This window comes from Triturus cristatus, chromosome 2_1, assembly GCF_964204655.1.
Source record: "Triturus cristatus chromosome 2_1, aTriCri1.1, whole genome shotgun sequence".
Lineage (NCBI taxonomy): Eukaryota > Metazoa > Chordata > Amphibia > Caudata > Salamandridae > Triturus > Triturus cristatus.
The window spans coordinates 19,971,373-19,995,984 of record NC_140581.1 but is presented as its reverse complement, the minus strand read 5'-3'; the positions used below and the strand labels follow the sequence as shown (position 1 = coordinate 19,995,984).

The window sequence follows — 24,612 nt, the reverse complement described above, 5'->3', positions numbered from 1 at the left end:
AAAAACACTGAAAGCTCTAGGAGCTATAATATGTTGTTCTCCGGAAGGAGTAAGATTGTTTTTACGTGATTTTAAAGGTCACTATGTGTCCAGAGACATGGATCCCCGACTGCAGACTTTACCTACACATCTATGGGCGCAAGGCCCTACTGATGTTGGTTGCATGAATATTACACCATACCGAGTTACACTAAAGGCAGGAGTGGTACTACCACGAATGCGACAATACAAGTTACCACCAGATGCTGTAGTGGCTTTACTGCAAATCATTGACGAGCTCATTGCCCAAGGAGTGGTTGTGGAAACAGACTCCAATGTATGTAATTCACCGATAATTCCGATTCTTAAACGAACAGATCCGAAGGCCCCGCCAGTATATCGACTGGTTATTGATCTGCGCGAATTGAACAAGTGCATTGTGCCACAATTCCCTGTGGTCCCAGATATCTCGTCCTTACTGACAGCTATTGATTCCGAAGCAACATTCTTTACTGTAATTGATCTCAAGAATGCCTTTTTCAGCGTCCCAATAAATCCAGAAAGCCAATACTTGTTCGGATTCAGTTTAAATGGACGCAGCTTTAAATTCTCACGCGCACCTCAAGGATTTACAGAAAGCCCCAGCATCTATAGCCAAGCACTGAAACGAGAACTCGACAGTATCCACATGCCAGTTAACACTGCCTTGCTTCAATATGTCGATGATCTGCTGATCACCGCGAGAAGCGAACATGAATGTGAGAAAGCATCACTGACAGTTTTACAATTTCTAGCCGAAAAGGGGCACAAGGTGTCCCCTTCTAAGCTGCAATTCTGTGTCCAGCGAGTTGTTTATCTTGGACACTCGCTGTCCAAGGAGGGAAGGCAGCTTACACCCGACCGCATTCAGTTAATAGCTAACATGCCAATACCCAGGACACAAAAGGAGGTGCGGGCTTTCATAGGCCTCACTTCATATTGTAGACAGTGGATCCCTCAGTATGCATTCCTAGCAAAACCACTCATTCAATTGACAACACAGGAGGCAGCCACATCGACTGTTCTCCCTTGGACTCAGGAACATACACAAGCTTTTGAAAGCCTAAAGAAAGCTTTATGCCAAGCACCTGTTTTAGCAACACCATGTTACAATAAACAGTTTACACTCTTTGTTACAGAACGCGAAGGTACTGCCTTGTCAGTACTCACACAGGAACAAGCAGGATCACACAAACCATGTGCCTATTTCTCTAGTACATTAGATCCAGTAGCTCAGGCTTTGCCTGCATGCCTAAAATCAGTGGCAGCAACCGCTTTAGCAATCAGACAAAGCGATGCCATAGTGTTAGGACATCCATTGACAATTCAAGTACCACATGCAGTAGAGGTTCTCGTGAATCGAACGCAAACACAACACTTGACTATAGCACGACTTACAGGGTATGAATTAACATTGTTCCAACCACATATAGAAATCAGACGTTGTAACACATTGAATCCTGCCACACTTTTACCTATAAACGGAACAGACCCACTAGCCCATGACTGTATTGAAGTTATTACAATCACGACGAAACCCAGACAAGACTTAACCGATGTTCTATTGTCAGACCCAGACCTGACGTTGTATGTAGATGGTTCATGTATGAGAACAAGTACAGGAGAGTTAGTGGCCGCTTACGCAGTCACAACAGATACTGAAATCATTGAAACAAATTGCATAAATACCTTGTCAGCTCAAGCCGCAGAGCTCATCGCTCTGACACAAGCCTGTATTCAAGCCACAAATAAAAAAGTCAACATATACACTGATTCACGTTATGCATTCGGAGTTGTACATGACTTCGGCGTGCTGTGGCGAGAGAGAGGTTATTTAACTTCCCACGGTGCCCACATTCAGCACGGACCCCTCATTCATGCCTTATTAGATGCAATACATCTACCCACTGCAATATCAGTTATGAAATGTAAAGCTCATACGAAAGTTACTGATATCATTTCTCAAGGCAATGATCTAGCTGACAGAACAGCTAAACAGACTGCTCAAACTCAAACATCCGACATGACAAAGACAATAGTCCCGACGCCAACACATTGTATGACGATTAAAGATCCTACTCTTGATGTAATTGATATACAGACACATGCTACACCAGACGAAATAAAGAAATGGACTGAATTAGGAGGGATCCAAACGGAACAAGGATGGATGATGAAGGAAAAGTCTGTGTGGTTCCTTCCTGATTCAATGGTCCAGGTTATAATTAACACTGTACATAGTCCAGCGCATCTAGGAGAAAAAGCTATGCTAGACAGCATTCAACACATTTGGTTCAATAAACATTTACGAACAGCAGCTAAACAAAAAGTTCGTACCTGTATGATCTGTTGTCAGTTCAACCCAGGAAAAAGCGTTCCCGTAGAACAGGGTGGATTTCAGCCCCCTGATCACCCTTTTGAAGTCCTCCAGATGGATTATATCCAGATGGAACGATGTCGAGGATTCAAATATGTTCTCGTAGTTGTCTGTGCTCTTTCCCGTTGGACGGAGGCATACCCGGTTTCAGATTACACTGCCCCGACTACTGCCAAACAGTTGGTTCGAGAATTCTTCCCACGATACGGTTTACCACGTGTCGTCTACTCAGATAACGGCCAGCCGTTCTCATCCGAATTAATGAAACACGTTTCGCTCTTGTTAGGCTATCAGTGGAAATTCCACTGTGTCCGACACCCCGAGGCAGCAGGTCTCGTAGAAAGACATAATCAGATCCTGAAAATTAGATTGTCCAAAATATGCAGAGAGAAAGGTGTCGACTGGGTAGTAGCGTTACCAGTTGCACTCTTCTACATGAGAATGGTAGCACACTCACGAACTGGGCTATCCCCGTATGAGGTGATCTTTGGCAGACCACCAAATATGTGGGGGACGCCCATACCACGCAAAATAACTGATATTGACTGTAATATGCTGACAGATTACTTGGCTTCCTTGATGTCTGCACTACAATCTTGTCGTTCACAGGTAGCTGCAGCTTTTCCTGACAACACTGAGGTGAAACCCCATGACGTAGTTCCGGGAGACCTGGTCCTGGTGAGGAACTTTGATCGAAAGACTCAACTGGAACCTAGGTGGAAGTCACCGCAGCTGGTCTTGCTCACCACAAGGACAGCCGTGAAGATCGAGGGCAGGAAAGGTTGGATTCATTCAAGTCATATCAAGAAATTTCATGGACTACCCTCGGATGTGAATACCACACCTCGTGAGTCTTCACCCATTGACTCAAAACTTCCTTTTGTTGAAAAGAGTAATTCCGAACATTATAAACTAAAGCTCAGGTCCAATCAGTCAAGCAATTTGATTGTTTAAGTCCTCTCCGAGGTGAAGCGGTTGAATTGTCTCTGACATGTATCCCTTGGACCTGAATAGAGATAACACCGGAAAAATGTTGAAACGACAGGCGTACTGTAAATCACTGCGTAGTCATTGCATAGTGACGTTATTAATTTTGTTTTTCTTAAGTCTTTTAATAATTACTGCAAGTATATTGTTGCACATATATTATCCTATTTCTAGACGTGTTTACAATGTTACTGCTGAGCATTCTTTTAGTGAATTACCTCCGCTTGAGTTGTCTTATAGATTTGCGCTGCGCAATAACACGTTTATTAGTATGTTACATCATTCCCATCAGGTTAACAATACTACAAATTGTTGGATATGTGGCCGACTCCCTCCCTATCCGAATTATAAAGGAATTCTACCTCTCTTTCCATACCCGTTCACACACAACGGCTCCTGTGGAGCATGGTTTAGTTTAATAAATTCTCTAGATTCGAATTCTGCAGTTTACCAAGATAACTGGGTATGGGGAAATTTGAACTTAGTTCTACTTAAAGTCTGCTACCCTAACAAGGAGGGACTTCCTCAGAGAACAGGAACTGATCTAGAAAATGAAGTATATGGATTAGGTAATTTTACGCTTAATCTTATGATCCTAAATGTCGAATCCGAAGCTACTCCAATTGTGCCCGCTATGTCAATATTTCCAGTAAAGGGTGAATTATGTGTAAGAAAGAATGGTTCCATACATATGGGCCATAGTAGATGCACCACTGTAGTAGAATTTAGTGATCAAGGCAAGTCTACATTTAGAGCTTCCCGCCATTCCTATTTCATATGTGGTCAGACGGCCTATGTACGTCTGCCTCTAGATTGGGATGGTACTTGCTACATTGGATTCCTTTTGCCACCTGTTTTTCTAGCTCCTCCTGATTATCACAGAAATACTCATTTAGTATATAATAGAGTAAGGAGAGATCTCCCAATAGTTGATTATACTGAAACAGCATGGGAAAAATACACAGATTTCAATAAAGGTCTCTTTCCCTATATAGGTACCGTTACCAATAGTAAGCTGATACGTAGATTAACTAGAACACTTGAAGCAGTAGTGAACGAAACTATTTCCGCCTTAGGCAATTTAACAGAAGAGCAGTCTGCTATGCGGATTGTTCTGCTTCAAAATCGTCTTGTCCTTGACGTCATCCTGGCCGATAGGGGCGGAGCTTGTAGGGTCATCGGATCAAGCTGTTGCATTTTCATACCAGAAAATTCGCCATCTGTATATAAAGCCATAACTCGCCTTCATAAGATTGTAAGCCAGATACACCAGAACCCAGGCACCTGGACTTGGTCCGGTTGGTTTTGGAGTGTAATATCTACCTTTGGATGGAAGGTCCTATCTTTCCTAGGTATTGGCCTTCTCGTACTATTCAGTTGCTGTCTATGTCTGCAATGTGGACCAGCGATCTGTGGTCTGTGTGCCACATCGTGTATTCCACCACCAGGATTTCATTCATCCCGGAAGAAGAAAGAAGAACAAATGATGCTATATGAACAGATCAATGGATTGATGAAGATTGATATCTCTTAACGGGCAAGTAGGGGACAAGGAGGGAATGTGGAAATATGGATTTTTCTGATCAGTTATGTCCCCTATCTTGGACCCCAACGGTTTCATGTATGAATCACAAGTACATGTATGTCCCCTCCAGTTCCAGTTATGAAGACGCAAACACATGTGCGTCCACCGTCAACATGTCCTCTTTCAGATCCGCCATAAATAGGCCGGATATTCCATTCCTAAGTATGAAAGGCCACCGGCTTTATATGGTTCACTTATGCCATTTTACAGTCCAGGCAAGTAGGCCCTGATTCTGTCGTCGAACTCTTCTTGCCTTCTGCCTCTGAAAGCTCCAGTCTGAGCCTGCATCCGTGACCATGAACTTTGTCTCATTCTCTGCGCGGCCCACGAAGCCTGACATTAGCTTGCTGCCTGCCAAAAACTGTATTTCACCTTCGAAATTATCTGCTCCGTTCCCTGCCCAATGCATTCCTGTCTAATAGTTTAAGTAAACATTCTTCCAGCTACCGAGAAAAGGCCCGGCTTCTCTGTCTTTATGCAAGTAATTCATAGCCCTATTATTATGGAAGATTTCTACCCTCGCATCTAGTGTAGACACCTAGACGCTTGTACACGCACTAACAGTCAGTATAGTCAGTATAGAATAAGATTCTACTCTAAGAGACCTCTCTTTTGGATAACATAGTTCTTTAAACATAGGATGTTAGATATGATTTGGGATTAGGTTGACTTGACCCTTCAGACTTCTGTCGCCACATGTAGAGCTAAATGTCAAGTCCCCTTCACCCCCTAGTTGCACGTCAATCACACGTCATGTTGCTGCGCGCGCATTTCTGCCAAGTATTTCTGCTGACATTGCGAAATTCTTTCATAGAACCACCCTATTATGACATCACATCTGATGACGTTCTTTAATCACACCCAGTTACGCCTATTTTTGCTACGCATGAATATATTATCTACACTATCAATTGTTACGCCTCTTGTATTTGCTTCACTGTAAAGCCTATTGTATAAAAGTAATTGATTGTCAATAACGTATGTACTTCACTTCCTGAACCTTCGTGGTGACGGAACTTGGAGCAACCGATTATAATCGACCATTGGAATAAAGCCCATTCCGAACCTCTAATACCACGGATTCTGCCTCTTATTTACTGAGCTATTTTATTATGTTTCTGTATCAAATTAAGTCCCGGTAATTAAATTATTTACCACAATAGGTGGGATACAGGGTACCTGGATCCCTGTAAGGTGCACAAGCACCACCTTACCCAGACTACAGAAGTGGTCTGGTGGTGTCAGTTGGTATGGCTGTCCCAGCTTAGCACAAGAAGGGCTGCAGCCCTGGTAGGCCTCTGAGGGACCCATGCCCTGGGTACCTAGGGTACCATCTACAAGGGGCTGACAGGGTATCCTCAGTATCCAATTGGGTTGTACCTAGGGTACTCACATCGTTTTAGGGAGGAAGCAGATAGGCTGGGGTCCTGGATAGCAGGATCCCAGCCAGACTAGTCAAAAAACATCCAAACACCAGGCAAAAGTTTGGGGGCAACCATATAGTCAGATTCCACCTTCCTACAGGCCCTTTAAAAATCACCTTAATAAAATTTTCAAATATATGCTAAAAATGTGCCTCCAATAATCATTTTCTCCTACCCATTGACCTTAATGGATAATATTTTCCTTATGGTTATCTGTTTAATCCCACCACAGCAGTATTTCACTGCTGAACTTCCACCTCCCTGCAGTATGTGTCTCTACTTGCTGCTAACAATAACTTTAAAAGGGTTTTGCTTGAATTATACTTCTCAGTGCTGTTCATTCAATATATATATATATATATATATATATATATCATGGTCCTTGACATTTTGGGGTCACACCTAGTAGATTATCTAATACACAAAATTAAAGTACACCATTTTCAGAGAAGGGAAAAACTGGCAGAAGTCTCACAGCACTCTCATGGAGCTATGCTCTTGAGGTAATTCTATACTGCATCTCAAAACAACTATTCACATATATATTGCTATTTTGTAATTAGTAAATACGTTTTTCTGTTATTTACCAGTCTTCTGCATGAGTATAAATTAATGTCATAATTATAAACATCTCAGCATATAAAATTAATAGAAGGGTGAAGACCAAATACGCTCCAATCATATTCCTTTGCAATTTGGAGACAATGATTCACAATATACTCTCTCACACATCGATTATTCATATTTTGTGTCAAGCTCTGTACAGCCCAGTGTGTATCTTTTATGCCATTAGGCTTAAAGTCAGAGCACAGTCTTTCAGCGTCCCTTCCACAAATGGTCCACCCAGCTTGCCCTACCACAACTACAAGTGCTTGTTATACTTTTTGATAATATGGATATTTATGGAGCAAACATACTGTACTTGTGCTTACGTCCTGTTTTGGTTTTATCTCATGTGAAATGTCATACAAATATTGTGACATAAGCACAGTATTTAAAAATGAACAATTCACTTTGTCAAAATACAGAAAACAAAAATAAAATACACAAAATATTGCATAAATAAATAATAATACTTAGCTCTTGACTTCTAACCAAAATATGTTCTTTACCTTTTCTAATTATATGATCAATATATAAAAATAAAAATATATCTGTCAAATTATTGAATATTTAATGGAAAGAAATCTTTCACGTTGTTTAAGCACACTTTATTTTTGCCTAAAGTATGTGTTTTTAGGTAACTATACATACTTATTAATTTATTAAGATGTATCTAACTGTATGCAATTGTAGTTTTCTTTTAAATTGAAGTTATATAAAATGCAAAAAATATCTTGTTTTTTCAACAAGTGTTAATACTTGAAATTGATATTTATATAGCCAAAGGGTGTATTCTTCTTTACAAACTTGGAATTTACTATAATGCCTATTTTTTACAAATATTTTAAACCTTTGTCTAAAATGTCATAAACATTTCTGGAATAATTCAAAATGTAAAATAAGAACCACAAATATTGATGACAAAAATGTGAATTTCCTATGCTAATCCACTGTTACAGATAGTGGGGCTTAAATAGTCCAGTTAATTTTCAGTCAAATTCACAAACATTAGAGAAGATGCACATTTTTGGGGAGAATGATTTACTTTTTTAATTAGACAACAAGCATTGGAGAAAAAGCATATATTCGATGGACTGTGGTAAATATTATTTTTATCACTTAAGTAGAGTAACATCCTATGTACTGTAGAGCACTTCCATGCCTCGTGTAGGGTTATACAGCACATAATAATGATGTTACAATACATTAAAAATGCACTAAGATCAAGGATGGCACGTAAATGTGGGGGAATCATATTTACTATTCTAACTTCAATACCCAAAAGACTTGGAAAAGTACATAAATCATCCTATTTTAACTTCAATTAGAGAAAGTGAGTACTTTTGTTTTCACATTTTGTGGTGAGGGGTAGAATAACTAATTTAACTGTAAACCCATATACATTGGGGAGAGCTCCTACAACCAAGCCTGGGTTAAAATGTGTTCGAACTCATGACTTGCAAACATTGCATTTAGTCAACCCAAAATGTAAGCACTTTTGACACTCTTCTCACTCCGGTCCTATTAGCACTGGGGATAATATGCATATGAAGGGGTGCGATTTACTCTTCTAACTCTATTCTTAGAAACATTAGGCAAAATGCATATTTTGAATTGGAGGGGAAGGACGAGATTTATTTTTCTAAATCCAGTCCCTCTAACAAAGAAAAGTGCATAAATTAAAGGTATGAGATTCATTGTTGTAAATTGCAATGACACAAACATTGGGGAAAGCGCTTATGTTTGTGGAATGGGGTGTCAGATTTACTAATGCAACTCTTATCTCACAAATAAAGGGGGAAATGCATACAAATGTAGGGGGTCTGAGTTACTATTCTTTGTCTCCTCTCTGGGAGAAGTTTTCACACCTTATCTGGGAGTGGGCACTCAGAGGGCTGCAGCTGGAGGTTAATGCAAATTAACCTCCAGAAGATTTAGGCATGGAAAATGTAATGATTAAAAATTCAGTTTTTCTGTCAGATTGGATTTTGAATAGAAATTAACATGATTCTTGAATTATAAGATGATCATTTCCTATATAACCAGAATGCATAGAAAACTACCAACCGCCATGACTCCCATGGAAATGCTCATCTTCAAGGTGGAAAAACCAGGAAAGACACTAAGCATTGGTTTAAATTCCAGTAGGAAATTGGACTACCTCAACTGTTAAGGCTTCTCACCTCGCACCTGCATCAGCTATCTGGGTGGCCTGTAGTCTGTCTGAACCACTGCAAATACCTCTCTCTCAATTGATCTGCAGCCTTGCTCCCTGGTTAGTAGCCATCTACTGATGAAGGCTATAGGTTGGTCTTTCATCCCTCATTAAGTTATGAAAGCATTTGCCTGCACAAACAATTCCGTACAAAAGTCAAGTGCCTTGAGCACTGGTGCTGTGCACACAGCATCATTGTTACTATCAACATTTTTTGACAGAGCTCTATCCAGATCACATTCCTGTGCTGCTTTTGGGAGTCAGCTCAGCCAGGGAGTTAAGAATAGTGTGGTAACACCCACAAACCTCCTATAATATCAAGTGAGGCTTAAAAAGGCTCTCACCTGGGTCTTGTATTGGGAGTTTCTTAGGCCAGGATGGTTTGGGTCTTGGGCTGGAGAGGCTGTACAAGTCCAAAAACAGCTATGTGACCCATGTACCCAAGAGAACAGTTCCCTATCTGCCAGTTACTGGCCTTAATATTCATGCCCGATGGCTTCAGGGACTGTAGTAATTCCTTCACATTGGTTAGGTGGAGCTGAAGACAGCAATGTCATCCAGGTAGGTAGCACTAAAGTTCTTCTACGCAGCCAGGACCCAGTTGAATAAACTTTTGAAGGTGACAGGGTCATTCTCAACCTTTTATTGGCTCCCGCTGTTAGAATTACCTACAAATACAGTAGCGTCAAGTAAAAAGAACTGAGAAACGTGGAAGCTCCTAACCTGTCAAAAGCTCATCACCACTATGTGACTGTGTTGAGGCCCTTGTAGTCCAAACAGAACCACTACTTGGTGAGGCAGCCTTTGATACCAATACCACTGTGCTCAACCACCCCTATCTCCAACATCTTGGACACCTGATGCTTGATGCTGTCTCTCACCTTATGAAATAGCCTGCAAATCTTGTTTTTGATTGGCCTCCTCTCCCTTGGATGAATGTCATGGTTACATTAATTTCTGAGCTGAATAGTTCGTGAGAATATTGAGGCAAATTGTCCTAACAACTGTCAACAGTCAGATCAGAACCACCAAGTGACTCAGAAGCTATAGCTCGACATTAAGAATCCTTCAGTCAGTGCCGCTCACAAAGCAGCCCGCAGCAACTACGACCTGTGCCTCAATGAAGCCAAGAGACCAGCCATCACTGCCTGCATTGAAACCATGGCCAACCATGTCTAGGAGGTCTTCAAATTACTCAAGAAATTCTCCAAACCAACAGCCACAGAGAACACCACACACCCCTCCCAAGAACTCTGCAACACCCTCTTGAACCACTTCCACAGCAATCGCCACCATCCACAACAACTTTTATTCCCAAACCAACTCTCCCAGCCTCAACAACCTCAACCTCCCAGTCACCTCCTTCTGCAGAATCCTCAGATGGATACCAATCAACACCAGAAAGAACATCACACACACCCTTGTCAACAGTCGCCTCGACTTCGGTAACACTCTCTACACTAAAATTTCCACCCAGCTCCACAGAAGACCCCAGACCATGGAGAACTTCAGACAGACTCATCCTGGACCTCCCCAAATGGACCTACATCACCCCTCATCTCAAAAACCTCCAATGACTTCCCATTCAGAAAAGATGCCAGTTCAAGATCCACATACATGCCTACAAAGCTCTTCACAACTAAGGACCATTCTACATCAACCACTGACTGAAGTTCCATCTGCCCTCAAGACACCTGATCTCTGCCTCACTTGCCCTTGCACACACACCCTACATCCATCGCAGGGGCAGTGGGGCCACTCCACCTGTCTCTCCACCTCTGAACAGCACCCTCCCTGGCAGACTTCAGAAAGAAACTCAATTCTATGGCTTTGCAATAGAGACTTGGCACCCTTAGTGCCCAGATAGCCTTAGGAATGACAGTGCTGCCCTTTACATATGCTGATTGATTGATAGATATATTGATTTATTGATTGATTGATTGATTGAATGAATACACAGTTTCTCTGATGGCCTTCTGTCAGTGTGGGGGACAGGATTAATCCTTGATTTCATACAATCCAATCCACTAATATTGTGGGGGTTTAAAGCTCCATGGGTTCTATAATTTGCACTTCATGGCAAGGTTAGTATTCCACCAGAGTGGCCTATTTGTCATGCAATTGTTTGATCATTTTCTGACTGTCATCTGAATTTTCAGTACCTTGTTTCATGTATCAGCCACATTTTATGAGGGTTTCCTCATTGCTTTCTCCCATCCCTCTTTCGTGAGACTGATAGGTCCTTTCACAGAGTGCCCTAAGAACACCTCAAAGGCACTGAAACCTGCTGCCTTGTGTAGTACCACTCTGTAATCAAACAACAGGCATGGAAGCAAGGCATCCTGATTCTTTGAGGGTGAAAGAGCCCCAATGATTATCCCTCCAGGATCTTGTTGAATCTGCCAACACGCCCATTGGTCTTGAGATGGTATGGTTTGGGGAACTGGTAGGTAAGAGCACACTTTATCTATATGGAATTCATGTACTATCATATGAAGCTGATGTCTCTATCAGACACTACCCTTTTAGGGAACCCCACTCAGGTAAATATCACCATCAGTGCCCTGGCTACCATGGGTATGACCTTAGCACCCCGGGTGGCATTGTCCACCAACACCAGGATAAACCTGTTCCCAAGGACTGTCTTGTGATTAATGGGACCAACAATGTCTACACCCACCCTGTCAAAGCGTGCTTCAACATTGGGAAATTCTGGATGGGAGCCTTGCACTTCCAACCTGACTATTCATTGGCCTGACATGACATACAGGATCTGTGAAATGTATTTGACTTCATCCTTATCTGGGGACAATAAAATTGGATTAACAGGTAGCAAAGAGTTTTTGGCCCACCCTAAATGTCCTACCAAGGGAATATCATGAGCCAGCTCCAGAAGGAATGGTGTACAAAACTGGAGGCCCATCAACACTCTGGTTTCACACAGGCTTAGAGACAATAGGCTCACTATTCAGGAGATCCTTCTGCTTGTAAATGAGGCAATAACCAGAAATGCTCCAATTTTATGGGCCTTAGTCATCACCATAGACTCTTGAGAGTTGGGCACTCTCTCTGTACATTGCAGAACTATGGCTTGGACAGTCTTCCTACAGGCTGCCATCCAGCCAGGTCAGGTGGGTCTCCCATGGCAGACATGTATTCTCCTGTAGGTACCAGGTCCTCCACCTCAAGATTAGACTGCTTTTGGACTGTGGGAAATATTTGGTCTAATTTCTCATGCCGCCTGACCCCTCTCTCTCTGCCAGGTACTGCAACCACTGTTTCAGGCTCTGGGTCCCTCTGACTCCCCTCACAGGCTGCCCTGGACCGTTTGGCCATGAGCACGAACTCAGGCAGCCCCAACATCTAATGATGTGATGAGAGCTCTACCTCCTTCCAGACAGTTTGCTCCATGTCATGTCCTAGCAGACAGTCACAGGTATATTCAGATTCACAGCTACATTCTGTAAGTCGCTACAACATTGAGAAAAGTGCATACATCAAGGGGGCAAGATTTATTGTTCTATATTACAATGCCACAAATATTGGGGGAGTGCATATATTTGTAGAATGGTGTGTTAGATTTACCACTGTGACTACTGATTGTGCTAAACATTAGTAATACCTTAGCTACTTGTCATTTCTTTTCCCTTCAAATGATTCTCTCATGTGTAGGGTTTGAAACAAATTTCACAACAGTTATGTGTTCTATTCAGAATGAAACATATATACATGTTTAAACACTTGTTGACTGTCATTTAAAATAAAAATTGTTATTGGATTTTAAAACAAACAAAGAAAAACCAAATCTACTGGTGTTTGATTTGCATACATTTGGTTGATATACATTTTACCAAAGTTCTTCGATAGATTGTACCCCATTAGTTGTCTATATGTTGGAGTGGTTACAATTCCATCTATGAGAGGCTATGTCTCAGTACTGCCCTTTCGAGTAATTGTCCTCTTGCAGTTGTGTGACTATAAGTGGCCCACAAACAAGACACATCATTTTAATTAATAAGCAACCACATCAGTAATAAGCAAACCAGTTCTTCCCCCCTCACTCCCTCCCCCTTCCTACCTCCTACCACCGGTGTGTTCAGGTTATATGCAATAGGTGTATAGAAACCATGCTCTGTGATGCACAAAGTTAAATAACTCAGTAGCTCCCTAGTTGTTCAGCTCATTCTATTATAGTCCTATGTGTCTTATTATAGTGCCCGATCAACACGTCAACCACCTCCTTCCAATACGTTCCCAATTGTGGGCAGCTCCACATCATGTGGGGAAAGTCCGCTCCTTCTAGATTGCAGCGTGGGCATTGAGCAGTATCCACCTTAAAATACCTATTGATCTTATCTGGGGTTAAGTATGCTCTGTGTAGTACATAAAAATGAACCAATTGAAACCTGGCATTACGTGTGCTCTTCCACGCTCTTTCAACATGTTGTCTCCGAGATTTCCCTACCAAGGTCTGCCTCCCATTTCCCCTGCAATTGAGTTAATGGTGTTACTCCCTCATTTATCATTCGCCTATCTAAGCATGTGACAGCTTTAAATGTCCCTGCTGCCATCACAACGTATTGGCAATCCAAAGTCGTCCGCGGTTCTGATATGTGCTCTGTGATGCACAAAGTTAATTAACTCAGTAGCTCCCTAGTTGTTCAGCTCATTCTATTATAGTCCTATGTGTATTATTATAGTGCCCGATCAACACTTCAACTCTCCTGTTAGACAGCTGCTCAAGGTTCTTCCATTTATGTTTCTAGCACTGTGTCCCATCCGAATCTAACTCAGGGTCATGTAACAATGCAACTAAGGGCTCCCACGCCCTTGCAGTTTCAAGTGCCTTTTCGTTGTTAGCTCTCTTAGCTTGTTGGAATCGAACTATGCTCTCACTTGTCGCCCATTTGAGAAATGTTGCCCTCCATCGTGGAAAGGTGGGACCCTGCTTAGATTTCCAGTGTATTGTAAGCTCCCTCTTAGCTAACAACAAACCCAAGTCCCAGAACTTGCTTGTGACTTATGTTCTAGTTGTGTGTGGGAACCAGTGCAAGAGGCACACACCCATATCTGACTCTATTTGTCGATATGTCACCTCTCGGAGTAAGTCAACCACCTCCTCCCAATACGTTCCCAATTGTGGGCAGCTCCACATCATGTGGGGAAAGTCCGCTCCTTCTAGATTGCAGCGTGGGCATTGAGCAGTATCCACCTTAAAATACCTATTGATCTTATCTGGGGTTAAGTATGCTCTGTGTAGTATATAAAAATGAACCAATTGAAACCTGGCATTACGTGTGCTCTTCAACGCTCTTTCAACATGTTGTCTCCGGGATTTCCCTACCAAGGTCTGCCTCCCATTTCCCCTGCAATTGAGTCAATGGTTTTACTCCCTCATTTATCATTCGCCTATCTAAGCATGTGACAGCTTTAAATGTCCCTGCTGCCATCACAACGTATTGGCAATCCAAAGTCGTCCGCGGTTCTGATAGCCCTCCTCCCCAATGCCGCTGAATTACTGATGTTAAAGCTGAGTGCAGTAAAAAGTCGCCCCTGGGAAGGCCGCATCTATTCTGCAGCACGTGGACCCCTAACTCCTCCCACACGGCCAATGCAGTCCAATCCCCCAATGCGGGAGTGCAGTACACATGCCCAGGGGTATCTCCGGGGCATATGGGTGGGCAATCTCGCCTCTGCGCTGAGTCCGATTCCAGCATAATCGTAGTGTCCGCTCCTCATGGGACAATACTATAAGGTGCAGTCGCTGCTGGAGGATAATGAAGGACAGTATGTGACGTGGGATCCACCGACTGGCCAAATCATCCGGGCCCCTGAACTCCCTGGCCACTGCTTGGGTGAGACATTGCAGTTGTGCCACCAGATTCAAAATCTGGGACTGCCCAACCCCCCTCACCTCGTGGCCGCATCATTATGTCCAATGCCACCCTTCTCTGTCCGTTGCCCCACAAGAACCCCCCCATCATAGAGCGGAGTGTTTTAAAAATCGAACTTGGTATCCATATTAGCAGCACTCTAAAATAATACAACCAGGGTAAAGCCACCATTTTCAACAGTGCCACTCGACCTGCTACGGAAAGGGGCAGAGTGCTCCAGAACACCATACTACCCTTGATGCCTCTCAAAGCTCTGCCTATATTACCATCCAATAGGTCTTCCTGCGAGTGATATATATTAGTTCCAAGATAAGGTAGGCAGTGAGGTTCCCATCGAATATCCTCTACTTGCATAGGGCTCGTCATCGATTTGTCCACAGGAAACAGGCAAGTCTTCGCCCAGTTCACCTGCAATCCCGAGGTCGACCCAAAGGTACGCAGCAGAGATGTCGCTCCACGCAGAGCTCCCTCTGTATCAGCCAGGAACATGAGGAGGTCATCAGCATAGAGCGATATATATTGCATGTCTCCACGTAATTCTAGGCCAGTATAATGTCTTCCCGATCTGGCTTTGGCCACCAAAGGTTCGATGGCTAGTGCAAATAGTAGAGGGGAGAGTGGGCACCCCTGTCGCGTGCCTCGTTCGATTAACCAAGGAGAGGATATTGTCGCTCCTGTCGGCACCCGCGCAGTGGCTGATCTATAAAGTATTTCAGTCCATCTCACAAAATCCTCCCCCAGGCCCAGTGCTCTCAGGACCTGAAACAAATATGGCCACTCCAGGCTATCAAAGGCCTTTGCAATGTCCACCGATAAGACCGTCGCACTATGATCTTCCCCTAAATTGCGAAGTAACCGGTTTACACTAGTAGATGTATTCCGGGTGGGTATGAATCCTGCCTGGTCACAATGGACCAGCTGTACCATATATGGGAGGAGTCGAGTCGCAAGGATTCTACTTAAAATTTTATAATCAGTGGTCAACATGGAGAGAGGGCGATAGGCAGCCCTATCAGTGAGGGTCCCTCCAGACTTTAAAAAAGGAATAATTATTGCTTCCCTAGTAAAGGCAGGTAGCTGTCCCGTTTCCTGTGCTTCCTGGAACACTGCTAGCAACCGCGGTGCTAGGCAATCTACATATGTTGAATAAAACTCTATGGGCAGGCCATCTATTCCCGGCGTTTTGTTGCGTGCCATGTGTTTGATTGCGCCCCGTATTTCCCCTAGTGTAATATCCTGTCCCAATAATGTTGCTTGTTCCTTATCTAATTGTGGCAGGGTCAAGTCTGATAGGATCTCTCCTGTATAATTCCCAACTTGCTTCGATATAATTCGGTACAGTAATCCAGAAACAGCCCATTATTCTCTTGTTGGGTGCATACCAGCTCTCCCGCCGGAAACGTCAGTCCTACGATGAGCGCGCCCAGAGGATTTGGATTTGCTAGCCATGCCAATAATGTGCTCGCCTTGTCTCCCTCTGCATGCGCCTTCGCTAAATAGGTTCTATGGTCAAAGCAGCGTAAGCGTTCCACTTGGGTTGCTACTGCTTCCCTAGCTTCTAAAACTGTACGCAAACGTTGCTCCGCTGTGTCAATATCGTTCACAAGCGTCTTCCACACCCCCACCATCTTTGCGAGACATAGGCCCCGTGTTACCACCTTAAAAGCGTCCCACTCCAGCGCCACTGTGGTAGCTGTCCCTTCGTTCTCATTAAAGTATTGGGTGATACCTGTCTTAATTGCCTCGCGGAAGACTGTGTCCTCCAATGCTTCTGGACGCAATCTCCAAGTCGACACCACAGGTCTCTTCCTGGCCCAACACATAGTCACCAGCAGAGGGTTGTGGTCAGAAAGTGTTCTTGCGAGGTATTCACTGTGAGTCACTTTAGCGTGGATACCAGGGGTGCACAACATCGCCTCTAACCACACGTGCAGTTCATGGAGCGCGGTAATCTTGCTCTTCTAAGTGATATGCGCGCCATGTGTCTATCAACCTCCACTTGTCCTGCCACGCATGTCTAGCCTTGGAGAGTTTATGTATGGGAGCGTCAGAGAGCGGGGGGTGGGATCTATCCATTGTGATGTCTGCTATGGAATTAAAGTCCGCCCCCATTAAAACTGGTCCAGTCAAGTAGGGAGCCAATTTCCCAGATAGGTGGTTAAGGAAGGGGATCTGATCCACATTGAGAGCGTATATGCTGCACAATGTTACATCTATCCCATCGAGGCGGCCCAATACTGCTCCAAACCTCCCCTCTGGATCTACTGTGCAATTTATTGGTTGGAATGGGACTCCCGCTCTAATCCATATCAATGCTCCCCTTGCAAAAGCCGAATAAGTCGTGTAAAAGAGTTGACCTCACCATCTACATTTCAGCGCTAATCCCTCAGTTTGATTAAGGTGAGTTTCCTGTAGAAAGGCTATGTGAACCCCGCGCCTGTGCCGCGACTAGCGCGGGAAACTCTGTCAGTGGCCCCCCAATCAGGCGGATATGCCTGTCAAGGTGATTTCTGCTATCACTAAGACCCCGGCCCTGCAATGGAAAGATATGTAACCCTGTGCAACTATTAACCAGGCGCTTTGTATGTAAATACTGCTCATGCTCACTCGCCTATGTGCCTAACAACTTGCAAGATCGTTGCTCTCTGAATCCCCATCAGACGCCGCCCAGACAAATAAACGCTTGCCTACTAAATTGCCGGTCCTTCCCAAAACATGCCAATGATATCTGGCTATCTCTCACGTCTCACGCATGGGACCTGATGTTTCTAACCGAAACCTGGCTTAAAGACACTTCTAAACCAGATATTGCTATAGCAATTCCCGGGGAATACTACCTTGCAGGGATCAACCGGCCAGGCACTAAAGGGGGGGGGGGGGGAATTGCCATAATACTACGGAAAGAATGGAACATCACATCGAGAAATTTAACAAACTCAGGCCCCATTGAAGCCATGTATTTTAGCATATCTGATGCCTCGCACTTAATTCTGGCAGGAGTCTTGATTTATAATCCTCCTGGCACACTTTCTTCGCATCTCTCAGAGCTACTTGTGACCTTAGCGGACTTATCACTAAAACACCCCCATTTCATAATTCTAGGTGATTTCAATCTCCATGTAGATGAAAGCTCATGCCCTAAAGCCAGATCTTTACTAGAAACTCTCGAAGGCCTAAACCTAGACCAAAGAATCCATAGTCCTACGCATAAGGCGGGGCACACCCTTGACCTTATTTTTACTAACTTATCAACCTTCACCACCCTCGAGCCGCAACCCTTGCTCTGGTCTGATCATTTCCTTATACCATTTCACTTTAACCTCAGCCCCCAGCTGTCCAGCGACAGCCGTAAAGAGGGGTTGGGGAGAAAATGGTATAAAGTCACCTGTGATAAAATCAAGCCCAGATTGAACAATCTGAACGAACTCTCATCGGCTGACCCTAATTCAAATGTGGAGAAGTTTAATAGTTGCCTCTCTTTAGCTGTGGACACCATCGCTCCCCTGCTACCGTTCGCCTCGACACGGTTGACTCCCTCGGCCCCCTGGTTCTCTCCTAAGCTCCGAGAAGAGAAGAGCAAATGCAAAAAGCTTGAATGTCGATGGAGACTAACATACGACCCCTCGGCTAAAAACACCTATAGAGCTGCAGTGAAAAAATTCCACATACTTAAAAAGGCTACTATGAAAGAATACTTCTCCATTAAAATTCAACCAAAACACTTTATCAAATGGGTGAGAAATTTTACTAATCCTACTGCCCTTACTGGTCCCACTAAATCCAGTCAAGAGATCTGTGATGGCCTTTCCAATTTTTTTCACACTAAAATAATCAATATTTTTTCCACTTTCAATCCCTCGGAGAGAACGGAAGTGGATACTCTTCTTCAGGATCCCATCCTCTCTACACTGTTTCATGCCTTCAAAGCAATCACAGTTGACACTGCTTTTTTAAAAATATAGCAATGTAAATCAGGTTCTCCTCTCGACCCAGTTCCAGCCCAGGTGTTTACTGCCCTTGCCCCGGCTATTGTACACCCGCTCATCTCTATCTGGAATTCTTCTCTTGCCACAGGCATATTTCCTACTTCTTGGAAACAGGCCATGTTAATTCCTATTCTAAAAAAAGCGGAAGCTGATCCTTTAATTTATTCTAACTATCGTCCGATATCACTTCTTCCCAAACCAGCCAAAATATTAGAAAAGGTAGTGCAGGAACAGCTTACTGCCTACCTGGAGGCCCAAAATCGACTTCACGACTCTCAATCCGGCTTCAGATCCGGCTACAGTACGGAGACTGCACTACTAGAGGTCTCGGAAACCATTAGGGAAAGCGTGGACAGAGGCGAGGTGGCCATGTTTGTACTCCTCGACCTGTCCGCAGCTTTCGACACTGTCTCACATGCCATATTGCTAGATAGACTCTACGACGTTGGGATTCGTAATACACCGTTAGCCTGGATCAAATCCTTTCTATCTAACAGAACCCAACAGGCATGGTGCAACCCCTTTATGTTGAAAGACAAAAAAAACCTTAGCTGCGGAGTCCCTCAGGGGTGGGCGCTTAGCCCTCTTTTCTTCAACGTCTATGTCTCACCTTTGGCAAACGTGGTAGAGGCCTCTGGAGTCAGAGTGGTCTCCTATGCGGATGATACTCAGCTTATCGTTTCCTTTAGAGACCACTCTGACGAAAGACTTTCCAATTTCAAAACCTGCCTCTCGAACATTGTAGCCTGGATGACCTCCAATACTCTGAAGCATAATACGGACAAAACCGAGGTGCTTTTTTTTTAACCAAAAAACTCCTCTTCCCCCATCTTTATGGTGCCCTTCAGAACTAAACCCTCCCCCCTCCCCGGTCAATGTAGCCCACAATTTGGGCTTCCAACTGGATAATGAGCTATCTGGCAAGATCCAAATCCATAAAGTCACCTCAGCCTGCTTTGGCAAACTCCATATGATAAAAAAGATGTCTCCTTATCTACCTCGGGATTCCTTGAAAACTATCGTGCATGCTCTCATCACATCCCTCCTGGACTATTGTAATAGCCTCTATGTGGGGACACCAGCTTATCTCCTCCACCGACTCCAACTGGTCCAAAACGCGGCGGCCAGGTTGATTTGTAATATCCCTTACCGCCATTCGATCTCTCCTCATCTTAAGATTAAGTTTAAGGCCCTGGTTCTTACCTTCAGGGCCTTGAACGGTAGGGGGCCAGGATATCTTAGACACAGGCTGAAGCAGGTTCACTCCGTCCGGACACTTAGATCCAATCACCTGCGACTACTGCTTCCCCCCAGATACCATAGAGCAAGGAGAGGTGGTAGAGCCTTTGCAGTAATCACTGCAAGGCTATGGAATGCCCTCCCTCTTCACATCCGTATGACTGACACCGAATCCCTTTTCAGACGAAACCTGAAGACCTGGCTATTTGCTAGCTGCTAGCCTTTTCTGCTCCGTACCGCAGTTGTCCGCAGCGCCGGGACACCCCCGTTGGGGGTAGCCGCACGCTTAATCAAATGTCATATAATAATAATAATAATAATCACGTTAGTCCTCATGTAACATGTTTCTAGTTGTTGCACATGTCTATACACTGCTCATAGGTTAAACATGCTTTTCATTTTCTTTTCTTAGGGAAAACGCTGGAATGCATGTCACATTCTATCACTAATTTGGCTTTTTTGAAATCTTTTTTCTTTTCTTAGGGTACTCATGCTTTGCCAAATATGTCCCTTGCAGTGTATAGAATAATCCAGAAATAAATCAGCAGTTTCTGGGTATTGTGCAGTAGGACACCGACTGATACAAATCTGCAGGTAAATTAGTAGATTGCATAGCAAGCCGTACTCCTCTGGGTAGGTTTAAATATTTTTGGGAATCAAGGTGGCAGCCGAGACTTTAAAATGTGCGGTTATTTAGGATCCTGTCAGTTTCCTTGCTCTCTTAACCTTGAAGCATGGACTTGATGTATTCTACACATTTTTAGAACAATATGGTACACTAATATGGCAACAAAATAAATATGGTCTTAATAATAATCTTAATATTAATAAGAAGAAGAATGCATATTTACAATTTAAAATAATTTTGGCTATGCCCATCTCATCATTGTACCTGAACCCATATATACTCTATGCCAAGGGTGAAAATTAGGCCTGGGCATAATTTTAATTATGCTGGAGTAATCAGAGTAATTTCAAAAATGAGTCCTTAGTCTTGAAATGCAAAATTGCCAAAATTACACGATTAATCTAGCTTAAGTAATCAAGTGTAATTTGGGGAATGAATACTGCTGCAGGAGCGCAGGAACAATGATCTAAAAGAAAGTCTAGAATCTGCTGGCTGTGGCTGTCCATTGCCTGCACCATTTTGTGCTATTTTCATAGTGGAAAATGCATCCTCAGGCCCAGTTTGAAAGTGCAAAAAAACCTCCGCTGCGCTATGCCGTGCTCCGCGAGCAGTGGAGGGTGTTAGATAAATGCAGTTCCCGGTGATTTTCAGTGTCAAGTGCTTGTGCACACAGTGCAATCATCGCAAATAGCACCATGCACTACGCAAGCGTGCGCGGATTCCTTTCTGCTGTTTGAGTAGATTTTTACTTGAGTCAACGGGAACGGACTGTTTCTCAATGCGAGCGTACGCAATCACTCGCAATGAGAAATCTGACCGCCCGCATTGAGAAATCTCGCTAGGAGGTTGCTTTTCCATGCTCGTGCTCGCCAACTTGAAGTTGATGCAAGCAGAGCAGAGTTCACCACCCAGACTTGGTTTGAACACAAGAGTGTATTTTGCTCTAAGAGATTATTACTAAATTCTAGATTACACTTCCCATGTAATTACACATAATTACTATAATTGTGAGTAATTACACTATGAAGAATTATGGCAGTTATCTCCAGTCCCAGTGTAAATCAATAGATGGGAATTGCAAACTATTTAGTATGTTTTCTAAAGTGATTCTACTGAGGACAATATATGACATATCATATCAGGTATTGGCCATATGAGAAGGTTTGATCCGCTAGCATTATACTGTTACTTCTGATGAAAATCTGAAGAGTCTTTGACTTAATGCAGCAAAATCTCAACAGATATATTTGATACCCATACTGAAAAAAATACATGACGCTACTGTTAAAAAGTAATGGCCAGGTGTCCAGTGTTATTGTGGAAAGAGACACATATGGCATTGCAGGTCTATGCAAAGAGCCCTTACCTTCCAGGGCTTGAGATCCCGATGGAAGCTCCCAGCAGCACGAGCTGTTCCTTCCTTGGAGGGTGATTCAAGCATCTCATGTAAAGCATGTGCAAGAGCATAGACAGCTGTGTAAACACTGAATGTATATCTAAAGTTCACAACATCATAGCTGGGCAAATGAACACTTTGCAGAGTTTCATTTCCTGAACAAAAAGGCAAATAAACCCCAGTATTATTCCCTCTTCCAGCTGACTCACATTCAAAAATTCCTTCCCAGAGAAAGTCCAAGGGACCAAACTCTGGAAATGTGGCAGGATTGACACCTTGAAGAACATCTTTAAATCCATTGATTTCCCCTTTCTTGATTGAAAATGTGATGAGTTTATTAAATGATTTCCAGGCATCGCGAATATGAAATAATTCCTCAACATGGGCTTCCCCTGACACCACCCAAACCTTCGGTGGCACATGGTACCAAACAGAAAACCAGTAAAAGTCTACTATTTCTGCGCCACTGCCATACAGAATGATGGCCTGAGCGGTGGACCTCTTGAGAGCAGTTGCGATCAGGATCAGTCTTTCACTATTCATGTTTGAATCTGTAACAGGTAACATATGAAAAAACTCAACACATCCTCCACCCTCGGTGATCAGCGTCATCAGTTGTCGCAAAGCTCTCTCACCGCTGTCAGTCTCTGGAACAAGAATCCCAACCCAGCTCCAGGAAAAAAGTTTTAGCAACTGAGAAATACCTTCCAGCTGGGAGAACTCACTGGGAACTGTCCGGTAAAAGGATGGGAAGCTCAATTTGTTACTAAAAATGGGATCCAAAGCTCCAAAGCTAATCTGTAAATGAGAACAAATTATAGAGAAAGCTCGTGAAAAATTTCTACACACTCTTATATGGGCTATGCGACACAAATGGAATTTTAACACAAGATTCAGAAATTAGGTAAAGGAAACATATAACAAAATATTACTGGTTTGAATGAAGATAAAATATTGTAATAGCAAACATGATCTTCAAAAACAATTATTACAAATTTAACAAAAAATAGATTCTAATTAAAACATTATCTGCCAAGATATTTTAGGTGAAATACCTTTATGTCTGATTATTTGCAAAGGGTTTCTGTAAAAGGTGCTACCTGTAGAGTGAAAATTTCAATTTGGTCAGATGCAACACATCTTACCTGTGAGAAGGTGGCATCATATGTGCTGTCCACTATTTCTAGTGGGCACCTTGTATCAGTCCAAACAACCCCTTATGGTGATTGGTAAAAGACAACCTTTATTGAAAGCTATCCTAGTGGTAGCTTTGGGAAGCAGCCTTTACGCTAAGTCTTGAAGGAATGTAAAGCAGCTTGTTTTACCAGTCTATAATCTCTTGAATGATCAAATTAAAGGACAACCACACCATGTATATATTTAAAATATATGTATTTAAGATAAAACACACCCCTCTAGTCTCTTTATGAGACTGGAGTTCGAAGTACTTAATTTACAAGTTAGCAATCAGTAGTAATAGCACAAATACACGTTTGGGCCCAAGGGTCACTCGTGTAGTGGAGGCTGGAGATCTTTAGTGCAGTTAGTGCTCAAGGCTGGGGCTACTCGGAGCGCAAAGCAGAACTTCAAGGATAAACAGGAAGTCAATGTACCAGCAATAGTATGTGGTGCCCATGGGTCATGGTTCCTTGTCACCCACGATAGCCACGGGCCTCAGCTTTGCTATGGACTCAGGGAAGTCTCAGGAAAGTCAGGAAATCCACCTCTGGTGATGCAGAGACTTCGGCGTCCAACCGGAGCTTCGGAATTGCAGACCAGACAGTTGCTTCTTTGGTGCCTGCCATGCATGGGAGTCACTCCTTGACTCCAAGGGAGATTTCTTCAGTCTTCTAGTCAGGATAGAACATCAAAGGTCCAGGATATGTATTGCAGAGTTTCATCCAGGGTAATCTAAAGTTGCAAGGACTGGGTTCCCCTACTTATACTAAGTTTGGGGGTTGGACATACTCTAGGGACCCACCTATGGGAGTGTTTGGAAAGAGGGATGGTTACACCCATTTCCTTTGTCCAGTTTTGCGCCAGAGCAGGGGCAGGTAGCCCCTGCAACCGGTTTGAACCAGACTATGCACAGGGACACCAAGTGTGCCCCCAGTGCAGGACTTCAAAGCACCAGAGAGTGCTCCCGCCAAGCCCCAATACACATCTGCCTGTCTGGGAAGGTGGTTACACCTCCCTGGGACAGGAAACCTATTGTTCAGGCCTCCCCCGCCGGAGTTTCAGTCAGCAGCAGGAGGCCAGA

General features: G+C 43.4%; 1 protein-coding gene across 1 annotated transcript in view; it reads right to left on the bottom strand.

Moving 5' to 3' along the window:
- The window catches only part of LOC146863626 (extracellular calcium-sensing receptor-like), an 87,862-nt gene that overhangs the window by 38,513 nt on the left and 24,737 nt on the right, over positions 1-24,612 (bottom strand). The window contains exons 2-3 of the mRNA XM_085636643.1: positions 22,323-23,150; positions 19,700-19,854 (exon numbers count right to left, since the gene is read on the bottom strand). Coding sequence (XP_085492769.1) covers positions 19,700-19,854; positions 22,323-23,150 — 983 coding nt within the window. The remainder of the gene's footprint in view (positions 1-19,699; positions 19,855-22,322; positions 23,151-24,612) is intronic.